This window comes from Calypte anna, chromosome 3, assembly GCF_003957555.1.
Source record: "Calypte anna isolate BGI_N300 chromosome 3, bCalAnn1_v1.p, whole genome shotgun sequence".
Lineage (NCBI taxonomy): Eukaryota > Metazoa > Chordata > Aves > Apodiformes > Trochilidae > Calypte > Calypte anna.
Genome location: NC_044246.1, coordinates 59,299,070 through 59,318,159, shown reverse-complemented (window position 1 = coordinate 59,318,159; position 19,090 = coordinate 59,299,070). Strand labels below are relative to the sequence as shown.

The 19,090-nt window shown below is 40.3% G+C and overlaps 1 protein-coding gene across 3 annotated transcripts; it reads left to right on the top strand.

The window, feature by feature from the left end:
- The first annotated feature begins 3,287 nt into the window (after positions 1-3,287).
- Positions 3,288-17,104, top strand: TBPL1 (TATA-box binding protein like 1). Of its 3 annotated transcripts, none has more exons than XM_030448464.1 (7): positions 3,288-3,408; positions 10,491-10,677; positions 11,320-11,402; positions 12,280-12,343; positions 13,525-13,628; positions 13,732-13,826; positions 16,582-17,104. In XM_030448464.1, exons 2-7 carry the CDS (start codon positions 10,543-10,545, stop codon positions 16,650-16,652), a joined length of 552 nt encoding a protein of 183 aa, XP_030304324.1. In that variant the 5' UTR covers positions 3,288-3,408; positions 10,491-10,542; the 3' UTR covers positions 16,653-17,104. The 3 variants fall into 3 exon arrangements, with proteins under 3 accessions (XP_030304324.1, XP_030304322.1, XP_030304323.1); XM_030448462.1 differs by lacking the exon at positions 3,288-3,408 and adding an exon at positions 3,669-3,873; XM_030448463.1 differs by lacking the exon at positions 3,288-3,408 and adding an exon at positions 3,885-4,113.
- Positions 17,105-19,090: the final 1,986 nt, after the last annotated feature.

Genomic DNA, 19,090 nt, shown 5'->3' with positions numbered 1-19,090 from the left:
AGAAAACTAAAGTTAGATCTAAATAACACTGTGAAATTGCATCTTTGTTTACTCTCACTGATGTAATTAAAGAACAAAATATGTGCAGTGTCCTAAAGTTCAATTATTTTTTCTGCACCAGTACTGATGGTCCCGAGCAGCCCACAGTTGCACTCTGCAGAATGCCCAAGCACAGGAAACAGCCTCTCACCATCTCCATCTCCTCTTTACTTCTCAAACAAGGAACAGGGAAACAAAAACATAGGGAAAAAAAGAAATGTTGTAAGGAACTGACAGTGTCAGAAATGGCCTCTGTGCCTCCCCTATTTGATGTCAGTACAGCATCTTGAAAGAAACAACATGCAATAGAAAGGGGCAGATGAGGACAATGGTTCCTGCAGGTGGGAAAACCCCAAGGTTTGCATCTCAGTCACACCAGTGGAGAAAGACACAGAGCCAAATTATAGTTGCACAGAGGGATGGAGGCCAGGACAGGGAGACCATAAGGACAGAATAACCAGTTTTCTAATTATTTTTTAAATAAAATTGTAGACAGAACTGATAAACTTACATGTCAAATTAGGTAGATGCCCAGTCACCTTAGCTGCAATCCATGTTAATGTGATCATAACTGCATGCATACTTTTGCACATTTTGCAAATGTGTATTTCAAAATGCAATCTTCAGAACATGTCCTAATCTAAATGGGAAAAGCTCAGGCTGACAAAGCAGCCAAAGCTTTGAAATGGTAAGTGTTCATCAATTCATCAGTAAGAAAAAAATCTTAATGCCCATTGAGGACTGCATATTTCTGTGGAACACCTGCTAGGAAAAGTTATATCCTACAAAATGCAAGCACGGGGAGATAGGCAACGGGTGTGTATTTGCCAGAAGGCATTTTGTGTCAAATTTATGTGTACAACCTACATGGGTATGGAAAAAAACAAGGACAGAATTCAAACAAAATCAGGGTTTATAAATCTTTTCTTCATAAATTGCCTACGTGCTTAGCTATTCAGAAAAAAAAAACCAACAAAAAACAACAACAAAACACCCCCCACATCTGTTGTGATACAACTATACTGAACCTTTACAGAACTATCATGAAGAAGACGCCATAAAGATCTACCCCACGGTAGCTTTGTTAATTACAATGAATCAGAGCCTTTGGGCTGGTGCCCATAAAGAATTAAAGCCGCCCTAAGGCACTCCGTAAAAATGCTGGCGCTTGCTTCCGTGCAGAGTGAATGCACTGCGCTAACAGCTGCTCTGAATCCAGAATCCCTGCTCCCAAAAGTCTGCCCGGATCCGCCCGGGAGCGGGGGATCCCTCCTCTCTGCGAGCAGCCGCCGGGGGGCAGCGCGGCCCCGCGATGCTGGGCAGGAGCCGGCTGATGGGGAAGCAAACCCGGCATTACCAACCAACACTGGCACGGGTGTCTGTCTCCCCGGCTGGTCTGAAGTGAAAATCCGAAGTAATTTTTCTTGACAAGTGAGCCTAGTAATGTATATATAAAGGTGATTTTCTGTCTTGTACTTTTGCTTTTAGCTAAATCTTAGCTTAGCTAAAGTCTAAGCTAAGTCTTAAGCTTAAGCTTAAATCTGTCAGGGTTTAACACTGGCCCGGCAATTACACCGAGTAACAGATGCTCTCTATTAATCTCTCTCTCCTCCTTGATAAAGAAAGGAGAGAGAATAAGGGAGAGAGACTTATGGGTTGGAAACTAAACTACACAACTTTAATGAAACAGTAATGATAAATAGGAAAAATTACTAAATATATACAAATATACAGGAAAATGGATACCACATTCCTCCCTCGTTTTCCCCCAATAACTCTCACGTCACCACCGAGGCTGCAGGGCAGCCCTGGGAAAGTCCAGGCTGGACTCCTGGAGTCGGCAGCAGTCGGGAACTGGAGGCAGGAACACACAGACATGGGCTGGCACGGATCAGGACCAGAGGTAGAGGAACGGACGGGATCCTTCCAGGATGCCAGGTGAAGGAAGGGAAGCAGGAAATCAGAAAAAAAAAAGCTAAAGTCTAAGCTAAGTCTTAAGCTAAGACTTAGCTAAAAGCAAAAGTACAAGACAGAAAATCACCTTTATCCAGGCCCAAACCAGGACAGTATTTCAAGCATTAAACTGAATCTAGCAGAGGAAAACAACCCAATTCTAAAGACTTCAAACTTTAAATTTCATACTTCCCTCAGCTAATTAAAGATCTTCTGCTATCAGTTCAGATGTGGAAAGCAGATAATTACAGAACCTCTACTTAAAAAAATTGTCATTCCAGTGACTACTTTGCACTACACACACAAATATGCATATATATGCTTTTTGTATAAAGACCAATGCATCTTTGTAAAACTAAAATCGACCTGACAATTTCACTTCATTCCTCAGTCTGGGTGCTCGGTCCTTAATTTGCCACGTTCATTTGCTTCTGGGTTCCCAAGGGAAGCACATAATAAAATGTTGTTTTGAGAAAGAGAAAAGGTAAGTATGCTGAAAGGCAGCTCATCACAGTCTGCAAAGGAGGATCAGTGCCACATTTGCAGAACTGTCCTGAATGGAGAGAAACAGTATTATCTCAGCTGGGGGCTTGGATCTTGATGATCTTTTAAGGTGCCTTATAAACCTAATCAATCTATGATTCTATGATCTCAAGTCTTTTCCTGCCCCCCATCTGCCTCTCCTCAGTGTGCACCATGTACCCACTCAGCAATGATTAAACGAGCTGTGTATTTCAAGAGTACAAAGGAGCAGTGTCACTGTCGTCATGTTAACATTAAAACCCCAAATGCTGAGGGCCCCACAGCCCTCAGAAGACTTGAGAACAGTTGAGGTTTCTCAGCCACCAGCTTTTTTATCTTTGTTTCACTTGGGATCAGTAGCCTGCTCACACAGGAACAAGGAACAAGTTTACTGCTATGGATTATCCCTTCAGTACCAAACGACATTGCTTTAAATTTAAAACAAATCTTTGAAGCATTTGTAAGACAAGCTGCAGAAGCCAGACTCCTGCTGCAGTGCAATCCTTGTGTGTGGAGCTGCAATGGTGGCAGCGCGTTGATACTCCCAGTCCTAATGACAGCCGGGTTGTATCAAGAGCTCTGCTGACCACTCATTTCGGTCAGATGTATACACGGAGCAGACAAGCCAGCGAAAAAGCTGCTAAGTTCTGAAGGCCATGAGGGTTCACACATCCGATTTCCAAACCGGACCACATCTCGCTTTGCTGGCAAAGGCGCTCAGCTGACGTGGTTCTGATCAAGCCTCTATCACCTGGCCAAAGGCCGGGAACCACGGGCACACCAGCCCCACGGACGCTGACAAGGGCTCGCAGGCCGACCCACGGCCAGGCCCCGCCGCTGCAGAGCCGGAGGCGATTCCCCGGTACAACTCCCTGCGGGCTGCTCCCGAGACAGGTCCGAAACAACACCCAGGGACGTTTCACGACAGCCGCCGTGCCGCAGCCGAGGGTAACGCCTCGCTGCGCCAATCCTAGGGCGGTGTCTGCCCGAGTAGACCACAGCGGGGCGGCCCAAAGCCGCCCGCCGGTCAGCGGGCCCATCAGCCCGCTCGCCCCGGGCGCCTCCGCCACCTCCCTCACCCCGCCACGGCCCAGGGGGCGGCAGAGGAAAGCGGAAGTGCGGTGCTAGCGCGGCCCCCTCCCCTTCCTCCCCTTCCTTCCTCCCCTCCCGCCGCCGTGACTTCCGGCGGCCGCTCTAGCCGGCCGCGCGTCTATGCCCGCGGCGCCGGGGGATGTGGATTGTCGCGGGGAGTCGGCCCAGGACCCGCATCGCTGCCGGGCGCCAGCGGCGGGGCGCCTAGCAACCGGCACCGCGCGCCGCCCCGCCCCGCCCGCCGCCAACCGCCCCGCCGCCCGCACGGTAACGGCTGCTGCTCGCCGACGGGCCGCGCGTCTCCTCCTCCTCTTTCTCCTTCCCTTTCTTCCTCCTCCTCCTCCTCCTCCTCCTTTTCGTCGCCGCCTCCGTCTCGGTGTACCCGGCCTGGCGGGACCTGCAGCCCCTTACCCGGAGGAAAGCGGCTCCGCCGGCAGCGCTCGCCGGGGTGGCCGTTGCGACCCGGCGTGCCGTGCCCCCGCTCCCTCCCGTACCTTCCCGGCCGAGGTGAGGAGCGGGAGGGGGGGGCAAAGGGAGAAAGGCGGCGGGGGGTTCCCCTTCCCCGCTTCTCGTCGCGGCTCCTTCCCCTCTGGGGCAGGCGATGCGTGGCTGGAGGCGCCGTGTCTGGGAGGGCAAGGGGGGCAGAGCATCTTCACGGGAAACGTTCCCCGGCAGCCGGCGAGGCTTCCGTAAAGGGCACCGGCTGCCCCGCGGCCCGGTCCCCTAAAAGAGCGTGCCCGTTCCCCCGGGGGCTTTGTAGCAGCCTCGGCGCCGCTCCGGGTGTGGAGGTGCAGAGACAATCCAGCGCTGCCGAGCGGTGGAGGCTGGCGTGGCCGGGCCGCCTCCTGCCTCCGCTTTGTCTCCGCTGGGCTGGCCGTGGAAGTTTTCGGATGGTGTGAAAAGCGGGAAGGGTTGGGGAAAAAAAAAAAAAAAAAAAAAAAAAGAAAAGAATTATTTGTTAACTTAAATATTGTGTCGCGGGGACGTGAAGGGTTCTGAGTAAGGTTCCCAGCTGTGGTAGTAGGAGGAGTGGTTTTGTGGCCTCGGTTGAGTGTGCAAGCGGTAGATGTTGGACTGGGAGGGAGGTGAGAGGTTTTCCTGTTGTGTTAAAATACATTGGAACAGCAAAGCGGAGTTTTATTTTTCTTAAAGAGTTTTACCAAGTTCGAACGGCCGCATAGCCGGTCAATTCAGACTTTTCACATATGAAGACCTGAAGGAGGCATTTGACTATTAGTGTTTGTTATGAGGGAAAGATGGCACAAAATTGGATGCAAATCTTGCTTCGAATATAAGTGGGCATTTTTATGAGAGATCTGAGGAAAATTACCTGTTACAGATTATATTAAAATACACTTTCTGGTCTCCTTATATGAAATATTTGACTTCTCCATCTGGGTTTGTGTTGAAAGACCCCAGGACCATGGGACCTGACAGCGTGACTGGGCATTTGTGTCCTACTTGCTTATGCTATAGCCATTGCCATAATTCTGTTAGCATCTAATTGGACAAATCCTTACGCTGACACTGGTTTTATTCATGGTTGGAAACTTATTCCTTCAAAACATATTTATTTCTGTAGGAAATATTCATGACAGTGCAAACCTTGAAAGATGAGAATAATAGCTTCAAGATGGCCTTTTTTTTTTGATTTAGGGACAATTTAAGTTGCCACTGGAGACAACAAAAGTAAAAGCATGCCCAGCTAGTCCAGCGGCTGTAGCTAAAAAAGCTGTTTAGACTGCAGTACCAGTGCAGAGGATTTTGATAACAGCTCTTGGTACTGGGAAGTCATTCACCTGCCACCTGACTGTGTAGTATCTAAGAATTCAAGCAGATTTAAGAGGTCTGTCACCTCCACCTTTTCATATGGACCTGTTCCCTGAGAGGAGCTGAACACAAATCTTAAAAAAATGTGCCTTCAGTGGAAGGATGTAATTGAATTTTTTCACTCCTGATGGGCTTTATATTGTGCTTTCTCTGATCTGGTTTGAAAACTTCATATGGATGTTCCTGTTAACTTCTTCAGAAATGGCTTTCAAGTATTAGTTTGAAAAATGCCTACAGGCTTAGTTGTGACAAATAACCCTTCAGCTGGTCATTTGGTGAACTGTTTTGGAGCAAGGTTAAAAATAACCAGTAGAAGATGCTTATACTTAGAGTGCTGGTGAAAAAGGTGTTTATTAAACTGTTCTGACATTAATGTAACCATTGTTAGATACCACCCATCTACCTTTATAGCTCTGAGTTTCTGGGATCAAAGGTAGCCAAAAGCTTAAAATAATACTTTGTTTATATGCCCCATCCCAAGTGCCTTTCCTCTCTCTTTGATGATGACGATGGTGTGGTTGGTTTGGAACTTTTTGAAGACTAAGAGAGCACTGGCTTTTTTTAGATTGTAAGATTTCAGTGCAGGGTGTTTGTCTTCATGTGTGTTTACATATTATCTAAAATAGTATGGCCATGGTCCTAACTGGGGATGTATGGGTAATGCTTTTCCTAAGAACTTGTGTGCTCATTCCTTCCTCTTAAGTTTATTTTAATCTAGGAAGTTTCTTTAGTTTCAGTGTAGAATCCATTACTTTTCACTGCGTGAAATACCCTTGAGTTATGTTTTGTTGTTTTTATTTTTATGTTCATTATGATGTTTTACCTATCTCCTTTTTTTTTTATTATTGTGGTAATACTCCAGATGTATATCTGAAATCTATGTTGAAAAGAAGGAACAAACTTTAAAAATTTTCATTAATAGAATAGTACAAACCTGCAGAGATGTATTTAAGTACTTTTTTTTTTTTTTCCTGCCCTCTTGCCTATCAGGGCATATTGTGTTATGCTGGTGTGAGAGAACTTGAAATCAGAATTGGCTAGTTTCTTACACTGGGGAGAGCTGAATGAAGTGCGTAGTTTAAAAGAAATGCTGCACATATAGACAAGTAAATTATTTTACTTTCAATTTTATCCTGTTATTAAATCATTAACTAGCAAAACACAATTTTAGAAGTGAGATTTGAGCTGCCAAAATTCCAGTGTTTAGATGAGAGAACCTTTGGGAAGAATTAATGAATGAAACCTAAGCTGTGCTCAACAAAATCAATTTAGGTATTTGCAAATTCAGAACTCGAAATAACGAGATGTCTTCTACTCTATCTCTCTGTTCTGCAGGTATAACTGCATAAATATGGAATAGTGACAAGCTTATATGTAAAGCTATTGCTTGATCTCAAGATGTGTTTGTAAAAGCATGGGAGCATTATTTCCCCCTTTATGCTGATAGAAATGCAGAAATTCAGGTTTTGGGAAATAATATCATGGATCAGGGCTATGCAGCAGAGATCCAGTAATATGTGTATCAATAGCAGAGAAGACAAGACAAGAGAATTCTGTGAAAGAGGACCATCAGAATGTTGCTTAGGATTACAGCAAGTTCCAGCTAGTCATACTGTTGAAGATACTATAAAAACATATATCTTTCTTTATTCTCAGCCTTTCCCTCTCTCTCAGCCTTTCCCTCTTTGCCTTTCCTAGTTGTGATACCTTTTTATTTTATATATATATATATATAGTGCCTGTATTGTTATTTTTTAACAATTAGTTAGTTAGTTAGCTTACTTCTGTTCACACTGTTCCTATGAATACAGACCTTTTTGAGACTTCTCAAAGAAAGGTGGCAGGATGTCTTTCTTTTCTCTAGTTTTTTTTCTTTGCTGTCAGTACAGTGTGAGACATGAAAATGACTGCTGAAGGCAGAGGTTGTAATAGGTTATGCTTGCTCACTCCTTGGACAGAAGTATCCAGGTCTAGAAACATTTTGGTTTACCCAATATTTCTAAACCATGCCTTAAAACAGTTCAACCCATACTGAATGAGAATAGATGTATTATTACACCCATTGGTTGTATTACTGACATGTAGATGCAGGTTCTCAAAGAACATGGGTAGTATTTAGCAGCAGCAACTAAAGAGGTCTCAATACAGATTAGAAAAACTTGGTAATTAATATTTGAATATTGGTATTTGATATTTGAGTGAAGAGTTTAACAGTTAAATGCTTCTGTATTTTAAAGCAGAATAAAGGCAGTGTTCAGTATTTTTACACTGTATTCAGATACTGCTTCTATAATACATTATATCCTTTATTAGCTACAGCTTAAATCATATTTCAAATTAAAAAGCTGCCCCCTAACTATCTGTTGTCTTGAACTTTCAGAATATAGCTAATGAAAATGGGAACACACTGCTGTAACATTGCTTTATTTTTCTCCCATTAATATCTATGCAAGTAGGTTGTACTCCTAACGAACATACACCACAAATGATGAAAACATCCTGACAGCTCCACAGCATATTAATGTTCTTTTTTCCTTCCTCTTTAATGATTATCTTTTCCCTTTAAATTTTAATTTTTATCTCTTTCAGTCACTTTTTGCTTTGTTCTGAATGAGCATGTGTATTTCCTCCCCAGATCTGTTTTAAGACAAGCCATCCCAGTTTTATGGGAATGTTATTGTACAGTATTATGGTTTACTCAGAGGTTAGCAGACTTTCAAGGCTGTTGTGAATCCCAGATTCTGTGAATCCCAGAATCTACATTCTTTCAGAATGTAGAGATTGAGGGTGCCAGGAGAAAGTTGCTGATTGCAGGTGTCTGTTTTTTTTACACAGCAGTCGTTCCTGGGTTCCAGTAAATGAACTCAGCGAGAGCCAGGAGTTGGAGCCAGGACTGAAAACAAATGCCACTCTGAAGATGCCATGGGTTCCAACTCCTTGCTCTGCACTGGCCCTGCCTGCGTGCCATTCAGAATCTGCACCTGTGCTATCTTTGGGTCTGGTGCCATGAATTGGTAACCCAATCTGTAGTAGTCGATCAAAACCAGATGGGATAAGTAATTTTTAACTTGAGGATTCATATACTTTTTGTTAAAGAAAAACAAAGAATCAAGGAATGCTAACTGGTTACTGCTTGCTTGCTTCTTTGCCTGCTTCGTCTCACCCCCACACATAGCCTTTGTTTTTTTCATTTTCCTCTTGCTATTTCTTTGTTTTCAGATACTGCTTCTATAATACATTATAATCTTTATTAGCTACAGTTCAAATCATATTTCAAATTAAAAAGCTGCTCCCTAACTATCTGTTGTCTTGAACTTTCAGAATACAGCTAACGAAAATGGGGACACACAGCTGTAACATTGTTTTATTTTTCTCCCATTAATATATATGCAAGTCAGTTTTACTCCTAATGAAGATACACTGCAATTCTTTGTCTTTTTTCTGAATTAACACCCATCTTGCCTTTTCTTACACTGGACAATTCAGCAATTACAAAATAATTCTGTCAGCCAGGAATAAGCTGCACAGTAGAAGTGGTAACCATCACAGCAGCTGACCAAGTACATTATGCACATCTGCCTTGGAGTGTAGTGTCTGCTGTATTGTCAGTGAGTTGGGAGTCAAGAAGCACCTTCAGTGAGTTCTTAATTAGAGACTGGTGTGATGTTTAGGAAGTCGTAGTCAGCTGAAAATACTGATAATAATGCTAATTTTATATCTTGAGGATTTCTTATATAGAATATAAGGCCAAAAGCATTTAAGTGATCCGAGTGCTTTACAGTTTGTATATTGTTCTTCATGCATGGTCTCCTGCTTCTTCCATGACAATGATCATATAGAAATTATAAAAGATAATATAGCTGACTATGTTTCTTTGATTTTGCTATTTGCTTTCTGTTGAGTTAATTTTGTATTAAACTCTACCAATTTTTTAAATTAATGGATGAAGATAATATTGCTATATTCAGGCTGTGTTCTACATAAGCTACTTCTCCTGGAGTAAAACTAAGACTTTTACATTCTTCTACAAAGAAAAATTCCTTAATGCTCTACAGAACTTTTGATATGTCCTTTTCACTGTATGCTTAATATTCTTGCTCTGTTCCCTTCTGCTTTCCCCTAATATTTCACCAGAGGTTTGATTTGCCCGCTGTCTTGCCTTTGGTATGCTTACAAAAGAGATGTCAGGTAGTTTCCAGCTGAGCTGAGTGGTAGCCCAACTCCCCCTCTTATGATCTTCCTGTTACTCTTAGTGTTCACAGGCTTCCTGGCTTCCTTAGGTTTGTTGTGCATGCGCTGGGACGCCGTGCTGTGCCTTCACAGTTATTCAGGCTTTTCCTCAGAAACACTCACTCTTACTCTGCACATACAATGCGTTCATTCTGTGCTGTTCCTGTGGGCAATGCAGAAGGGGGTGAGAGGCTGCTGCAGTTCAGCCCAGGCTGTTGCTGCCACCAGAACCTTTTGTATAGTTCACATTATGCTATTATGTTGGGAGAGAGAGGCCGAGAGTGCTGGATGAAGATGGGAAAGCTGTGGTAGTAGGCTGTCTGCAGACTGCAATTTGTGTGACCTGTGTTAGTTTGAAGTTGTTCAGTAGGCTCATCCATTCCTGCACAAGTGTCAAGCTGTTCAGAATTATCAACTTTACCAGTCAGGGAAGTACATTTTCCTGAGGTGTCCAATGATATGCTCAAAAGAGTTGAGGAAAGATTATCCACTCAAGCGATGAAGAAAGTTTCAGTAATCTTTACTGTGTCCTAATATAGTTGGTAGGAGTTGTAACATATTTAGCTGACAATTTAAGATATTTTATATGTATGTATCTATACAAACTGTATTTCTGCTAAGTCTGGCAATGCGGTTTCAAAAAAGTAATCTCCCATTTTTAAGCCTACGGGATGCAGACATTCCCCCTTCCCACACACAGTTAACTTAGAGAAGTCAGTGTAGCCATATCTGCTGCTTGTCTCTTTGAAGGGATGGATGTATACAATAGCATTAATAGGCAATTTTCTACTGGTATGTTTAATTTTATCATTTTCGTTTCTTAGGATGTGATCTTCATGGTGAGCTGGTGGGAAAATTGAGTTGTAAATCACCCCAATGGATGCGGACAGTGATGTTGCACTGGACATTTTAATCACAAATGTAGTGTGTGTTTTTAAAACAAGATGTCATTTAAACTTGAGGAAGATTGCATTAGAGGGAGCAAACGTGATATACAAGCGTGATGTTGGGGTAAGAAATTTAGCATACCTCAAGTTGCCTGTTTTTACAAATGTTCCTTAAGTTAAATATTCTTATGACTGATATCTGTGTATGGTGGATAGAAAAAAAGCAGTTTTATTTCTGTATTTCTGTCTTTATAAGCATGTAATCTGTAATACATTAAACGTACAGTAAGGGTAGCGGGTAAATATTGTCTCAGAAGAATGCAATAAGTGAGGTGAATATTGGGTGTGAAGGTATGTGATGAGACCTTTTACGCCTCAGGGTTTATTTTGCCTCCCAAAATTTGATGGTTTTATCAAGAAAATATATTCCAATATGAAATTAGCAATGTAGGAGTCACTGGAACAAGGGGAAAAAAAAAGCCAAGCACTATGTTCATGGGTTTCAGCTTTTTATTTGGAGGAAAATACCTTCATTTAATCTGTTTTGTGAACTCTGAATCACTGGCTGAGATATTCCATGCTTATTTTGCTCTTTTCAAAGCTGATTTTTTGGTTTTTTTTTCTCCAATTACTGAAAGAGGTGAAGGAACAGTTTAGGTATATCAGTTATTAGTGTAACAGTTGATTTGACTAACAGTTGGTTATTTTTGTTTCCATTTAGAAACTGAACTACCACTAATTCCCAATTCTTCATTTTTATTTTTAGAAAGTATTAATGAAGCTTAGAAAACCTAGGATTACGGCCACAATTTGGTCCTCAGGAAAAGTTATTTGCACAGGAGCTACAAGGTGAGTTCATTAGAATTTTTCGTCTCGCTGTAAATTTTTGTGCATTTCAAATTATAATGTTGTAAATTAAGGTGGCAAGAGTCAGTACTCACCATCATCAGTATTCCCTCACACTGGATCACACACAGATCCTTGCCAAACTACATATCTGGAAGGAAATTTTCCATGTGAAGTGTTTACCTCAAACTGGGTTGAAATCACTTCAGCCTTCTGGGAGAGCAGCAGGGAAAAGTACTTCACGAAGAAAATATTTCATTTGGGAATGCTCTAAGAATTGTATGTCTTTAGCCAGAACTTGAAACTTGGGATGGCATTACTTTTTTTGAGGGATATCTCTTATTCTTTCGAAAACGCACCTGAATTACATCAAGTTGTACAGTGTTGAAAGACTTGAAAGAAGCAAAAGCAGGCTCTCAGTTCAGATACATCTGAGACTTGCTAAATTCTTAACAGCTGAATTCCTTTAAACTATGTCAGCATTGTGGAATTAAGAGTAAGGTACAGTAGTTTGCATACTTTCTGTATATGATCTCTCAGAATGAAAGATGATTATTCAGGTTAACTCCAGACTACTCATTGTCTTTTAAGAAAGAGGATTTAGTGCCATGTATGATCAAACTATGTCTCCCACTTTAGTTTGATAAGTGCCAAGATACTCTTTAAATAGGGCATAAAGGAGACTCTATTTGAATGTCTAAGCAGTTAAAATGTAGTATGTACAGTAGGATAAAATTAAGGCTGTCCATGTGATCATAGTTCATGCTGTACATGATATAGCAGTTTATTTTGTAGTCTGAGTAGCTGTTGTGGTATGTGTGTGTGCAAATATCTATCCTATTTCTGTTAATGCCAGATTTCTTTTCTTTCTCCTTTATAGTGAAGAAGAAGCTAAATTTGGTGCCAGACGATTAGCTCGTAGTCTACAGAAACTAGGTTTTCAGGTAATTTTAATGAAAAAGGACTTGTATGATGCAAGCAGTGCTGGTAGTCCATTATTTAGAAAGGAAAAAACAAGGGAGCATAACAATTTATCAGTGAGCATGTTTTCACTCAAATGCCCTTTTTGTGTTGACATACATTTTCTAGATGCTGGTTAAAGAGAAACTGGTTTATTTTGTAGATGTAAGTTTCATTTGGCAGCTCAGAATAGTGCTTCACTGGCTAATGAACAACAAAATTTGTTTAATAAATGAACCACCCACAGATGTTTCTTGGCTAGAATTTACAGTGTCTTAAAAGATTTGTTTAGAAGAAGTGCTGAAGAGTATAAACTTAGTTGTCATTTGAACATTGTTTTCCTGTGTTTCTGACGGAATAGCAGGCACGTGTTTGTTTGTTAAGGGTAAGTTTGAGCCTTTTTTAGTTAAGGAAAGGAAAAGTGCAGTCAGGTTGCACATCAGGAAGTAAGCCAAGTAAAATACTTAGGACACAAAACTCCTTTTTTTTTTTTTTTTTTTTTCCTGGTTTTGAGTTAACATTACTAGTCAGAAGTGTTTCATAGTAAAGGTTGAAAACCAGCAACATGTGCAATTTAAAATGACACGGTTTAATACTCTAAAACTTCCTGGTATTCAGCTCTGCTGTTTACCTACTGTTTCAGTTTACAGGCAGACAATCAAATAGACACAGTGGCTGTCCTTTGGCAAGAAGAGGCTACCTTTGATAGTAGTATACAAAGGAAGTGATGACAGGCTATCCTGGTAATGCTGCATCAGATCTGAGCAGAAGTTAGACACTCTCATTGTTCCACCTGCATACATTCATTAGATCCAGACCCAGCCTGTACATTTTGTGAGTTATTTAGGGTTTTTTTCAATTTGGAGGTGCTTAGTACAGCATTATGAGTGGTTTCTGTGTTTCATTCTTAAGCTATACTGTAACCATATAGCACAACTGTGAAGTATCTAGTCCAACAGTTACTGTACCATAGAAGGATAAAGTAAGCAATTTGAGTCCATTAAGTGCTGCTTATATGCCTAATAGAAACATTCACAAGGTTTTAATTTTGAAATCTCATCAAAATATTCTGATTAGTATTCTTATACTTTTTTCTTTTTGCAACCCATACATCTGCCTCACTGTCAAATGAATTTCTAATGTCTTTTTCCTCTCTTTTGAAAAGGTAATTTTCACAGATTTTAAAGTTGTGAATGTTTTAGCAGTGTGCAACATGCCCTTTGAGATCAGATTGCCAGAATTCACGAAGAATAACAGACCTCATGCGAGGTATGGTACAATTTTAAAGAATTATAGTCTTGGTGTACTTCTTAAGCTTTTCTTTTTTCAGTTCTAGATCTTATATTTTTTTACCTTTTATTTTGTTTTCTAGTTATGAACCAGAACTTCATCCTGCCGTGTGTTACAGAATAAAAACTCTCAGAGCTACCTTACAGATTTTTTCCACAGGCAGTATCACAGTTACAGGTATTTTGATGTCAAAAAGAAATATTTAACTTGTTGGGAATATTTAACTTTAGAGTCAGTAGTTTTAGGAAAGGAAAATATTTAAAACAGTCAAAGATATGTTGAAGGGATTTTGTTTCTCAGTTCTTGCACTTAGTTTGGTTTTGAGTGAAAGTGCCAGAAGAGTTGTAGAGTGCTGTTATTGGCAAGCCTTGACTTTGACTGAATGTGCATAGTCTTTTTTTTATAAAAAGTGAGATAGGACTTGAAGATGTAGGTACTTATTGTTTATTTAAATACTTTCATTTTATTCTTTTTTTTTTTTTTTTTTTTTGTCCTCATAGTGCTATAAAATACACTGCACGTAGCATTAAGATCCATTTCATAAATACATATTTCCAAACTGAAGATTTATGGAAATGTAAAGGATAGCATAGCATTTTCTCATAACTGAAGCCAACCAGTGCTTGCAGTTCTTCAGACTTGTGCCATCTTCTGTTAAAGCTCAACTGAGAGACAACCACCACCTGAAACACAAGCATCAGTGATTTTTCTCGTGCAGTCAGAGACGTGGTTGTCCTGGGTCTTGGAGGTGCCATGACATGTTTTTTCCTCTCTTGTCCTAATTTTCATTTTCCAATCTTTGTTATGTGTGCTCGTAAGGTGTCCACCACAGGTTTCCAGATATAAAAAAAGTAATATTTTTTAGAGAATACCTATTCAAATGGTACAGAGCCAAACAACCTTACATCTTTAGTGGGAATTCTGTCTTGTGGCTGTTACACCTAAGCATCTGGTTTAGGAGTTGGGTAGTGATTTTTATTGTCACACCTTAATTCCATAACAGATACCTAGGCTTTTTAGGGAACGTTTTTTACAAGATATCAGGAGGTGTTTTTTAAAGAAGACAAACTCCATCAGATTTGGAAATGTGAAGATAACAGGGCTTAAAAAGTATTTTAAGATGATAATGTAGGTTCGGAGCAGAGCAACTGATCTAACCAAAACTAGAAACTAAATTTAAAATATGTAAGAAGCTTGAGTATCACTGCAGTAATAAAAGGCTCTCAGCATGTCTTGTCAGCCTCCTAATGAGATTTAGCCTTTCTATAAGATTCTTATTACCCCACATACAGGACAAAGTCACTTTCATATTTCCCGAATTGTCCTTTCAAATATGAAGGCAAAAGTGGTAAACATTAAACATTTATATCCCTCTGGTTTATTTGTTAGAGTAAGTGAGATATATCAGGTACATGTTGTTTTTGAAGGCTTCTGTTTTGCCCAGGCCTTTCTTCTAGGGGAAAAAAAATGTCCAAGATCTTATGCTTCTTGTTAGTGAAGTGATTGTGATTACTTTCCAAGCTTACTGTACTCCTTCTCAAGTGCATTCAGATTAGGTTCTTCTTGATGATTCATATTTCTGGAGTACTAGTACTTGTCATGACATAATTTTAGTTGAGATACATCATTAGAAATGCTTTAAAAAGCAGGAGAGTGTGTTGTTTGTTTCTTTTTAATGGGATGAGTATAAAAAGATTTAGAGTCACACTGAGAAAATAAAATTAAGTTTCATATAATACAAAGAGGCATTTATTTTTCCACCTCCAAAATGACCAATGGGGAGTTGGTTTGGGGTTTTGGTTTGGTTTTCTTCTGCTACACTCCTTGAAATGATGATCCAGTTTTCACATCTCTTCAGCCCTGCAGGGAATAGCAATTTTTTTACAATAATTCTTTGCCTACTCATATTTTCACTTTCTGAAGGCCTTTTCTAGAACTTGCATTTCTCTAATAGCAGACATATTTAAAGAAGGTGCAGTATCTGCCCAGAAGGCAGGAATCTTTCACCAGGCTTGTTTTGTCTGAATGCTTAACTAACTTTGCTGAAAGTCTGAAGTGAGGTTAGAAAACTCATCAAAGCATGTGAGAAATTGCTGGTTTTGTTCATGTGCATCACTTAAGTTCTATCCAGGATTAATTTCTTCTGGCATGTTACTGCTTGCTTATTTGCAATCTTAATAATTCATTTCATGAAATGGTTGTGTACCATTAGAAAGCTTCTCTAGTTCTTCCTTCCTTATCTTTCCCCAAGCACTCATAGGTCATGTTAGATAACCTTTATATGCTTCATCCTGAGACAACAGATATTCCCTGGCTTGCAGGTTTTGTTCTGAGATCAGTGGGGGAGCTATTTGCAAAATTCAGACCAGAAAGTAATAGTTTTATGATTTTCAAACATAAAATAACCTTGCTTGAAACATACTTGGGTTAAATCCAGTGTTATTTAGCAGTAGCTTTTATTGGTAGGTTTTTAAAAGAATACATGAAAGTGGTTAGGCTTCAAATAATACAAATTCCTAAAAGTTTAGCTGAAATAGAAGTATTTCTGTTACCTCTGCTGCTCTGCCTTCCCTTCTTGGATGATTGCTTAAGCCAGTAAATCAAAAAGCACCCAAGATGATACGAAGTTAAGTAGGGGTATTATTTATCTGGAATCTAGACATTGACCAGTGTAGGAGCATCTTGCAGATTTCAGGCTAGAGTCTTCTGTTGTAAGTAAAAGTGAGGAGAGTAACACCTTTTTAAGTTGGGAGACATGGGTGAGAAATTATCTTTGTCTACAGTTTAAAATTGTGGTAGCTAACAATATTAAGGTTATTTAAAGGAACTATTGTTTTAATTGCAAATTCCCTGATATTTCTCTTCCTACTGCTTTTTTTTCTTCTCTCTCTCTCTCTCTTTTTTTTTTTTTTTTCTTCAACAAATGTCTCAGGGCCAAACGTAAAAGCTGTTGCCAGTGCCGTGGAACAGATTTATCCATTCGTGTTTGAAAGCAGAAAATAAATATTGTAATTCACCACTTGATGGTTAGGTTCTCTAACCAAGCACCTTTAAAGACTGCTGCACATTGGACTAAAAGGAAAACTGGACCAACTATAGCAGAGAAATGAAGACACTTTTACTTGCTCATGGCCACAGTATAAACTCCAGTTCTTTTGGATTTTACTCTTAACAGTGCTGTATTGTAAAAACAGAAGTTTACAAGAGATGAAATTGCTGCTTTTAAAAAGACATTCTATTTATTTTTGCAGTAATTTCTGTGTATTCATAAGCAAAGCTGTCACGATGTGCACTACCATTAAAACATTTTTTTTTTAGTTTGAGCTTGTGTTTTATTTGTGAATAGTCTTTTACATTTTTGTATGCTGAATATTGGGCACCAAAGAAGCTGTAAAAGTTATCTTTTTCACCTGATGAATGTGCACAAATAAAAGTTTGGAAAATATTTTTCTTCATACCTGTTCTGTTATATTCCTTTCCCTTTTTCTATTACAGTTAAAATTGTATAGTTGCAAATTAATTTGAAACAATGTAAGAGTAGTCTTTTGCTGATACCTTCTGTTTATATTTGTAGTATGTGTAAAAATTTGTGTGTGGGTTAGATTGAAATCTATAGTAGTTACGTATGTTTATCCGAGGGTGAAATTTGGTTTGTTTCCAGTTCTCCTAACTACATGCCAGACTTCAAGTATTTTCATGCTGTTATGAAAGAGAAGAATTTTCTAAATACAGAGGCCTACAGCAGGTGCTTTCCTATAGCTGATAAGGAAATCTTATCAACTAAAGAAGCTGCTGTAGAAAAACCAACTGCCTTGTCCACCTACTGGATGCAAAAGGGAAAAAATTACTATGTGAGCTTCAGTTTTCAGGAAAATCGTGCTTGGCTTCAACAGAAGAAGATGGTATGGTCACACCAATCCAGACCCAGCCTATTGCTGAGTGATTAACACACAGACCTTTTCCACTCTCTTCTTATTGTATGCTGTTTCCATAACAGGAGCTAGGACAAATGTAAGGTCTTGCACCTGGGAAAGCATAACCCATGAGAGCAGCACAGGCTGGAGAGCAGCTCTGTGGAAAGGGACCTGGTGGTCCTGGTGGACACCAAGCACAGAATGAGTGAACAGTGTGCTGCAGCAGCAAAACAAGCTGACAAGATGGTGGGTTGCATCAACAAGGGCATCATCAGCAGAAGTAAAGAAGTCATCATCCCATTCTACTTGGCCCTTGTTAGGCCACACCTGGAATATTGTGTGCAGTTTTGGTCCCTGCTATGCAAAAGAGATGTGGACAGGCTGGAGAGGGTCCAGAAAAGGGCCATGAAGAAGATGATTAAAGGACTAGGAAGCCTACTGTGAAAGAAAAGGCTTAAAGAGATGGTTTGTTCAACTTTGGGAAAAGAAGGCTTAGGGGAGACCTCATCACCTTGTTCCAGTACTTGAAAGGAAGCTACAAAGAAGACGGAGGCTCCTGTTTTTATGAGGGGTCACGTGGAAAAGACAAGGGGTAATGGGTACAAGTTATTCCTGGGGAGATCCTGATTGGACCTAAAGGGAAATTTTTCACAATCAGAACAATGAGCCATTGGAATGAACTCCCCAGGTAGTGGTGGATTCCCCAACCTTGGACGCTTTCAGGATTCAAGTGAACAGGGTGCTGGGCCATCTTGTCTAGACCGTGCTTTTGCCAAGAAAGGTTGGACCAGATGATCCTTGAGGTCTCTTCCAACCTGATATTCTATGATTGACCAAGCGCTGAAGCTTGATTCTGGCATGTATTATTATTGGTATTAGTCTTGGACTTGGAAGCCAGTAAATGTTTCACTCAGTAAGTGCACATTTGAAGCAGAAGAGAGGTGAATGCTTAAAAGTAACTGCAAATGCTACTTTTAAAAAGATACAATAAATATGTATAAATGTATGAATGTCTTTTTTTCCCTATCTCACTGAAGTGTGATATAATACTACTATTGTGTGCTGCAGGTAATACACAATCCTAGTGAGAGCTAAAGATTGTGAATTCTGAGCTGTTTGCTGTATGAGAAGTCACAGCTGTGAAAGAAAAGTGAAAAAACAGCCTGGAGAAGCAAATGAGCAGCATAGTATATTTAATCTGTTTTTGAGGGATGGCATCGAAGTTGGGGGGCTGTTGTGTCTTCATACAGATATGGAAAGGAAGTAACAGTATGGGAAATGGTTGTGTTGTGGTTTTAATCCAGAGGCTGCTGAATACCATGCAGCCACTTTCTCACACTCCCCCATGCCCCATGGCGTAGGGAAGAGAACTGGAAAGGTAAAGAGGCTGCACTCCCTCCCAGCTTCTTGTGCACCTGCCCGCTAATAAAGCCATGTGAAACTGAAAAGTCCTTGGTTTCTTAACAGCAACTGAAAACATCAGTGTGTTATCAACATTTTTCTCATACCAAATCCCTCACTAAATCC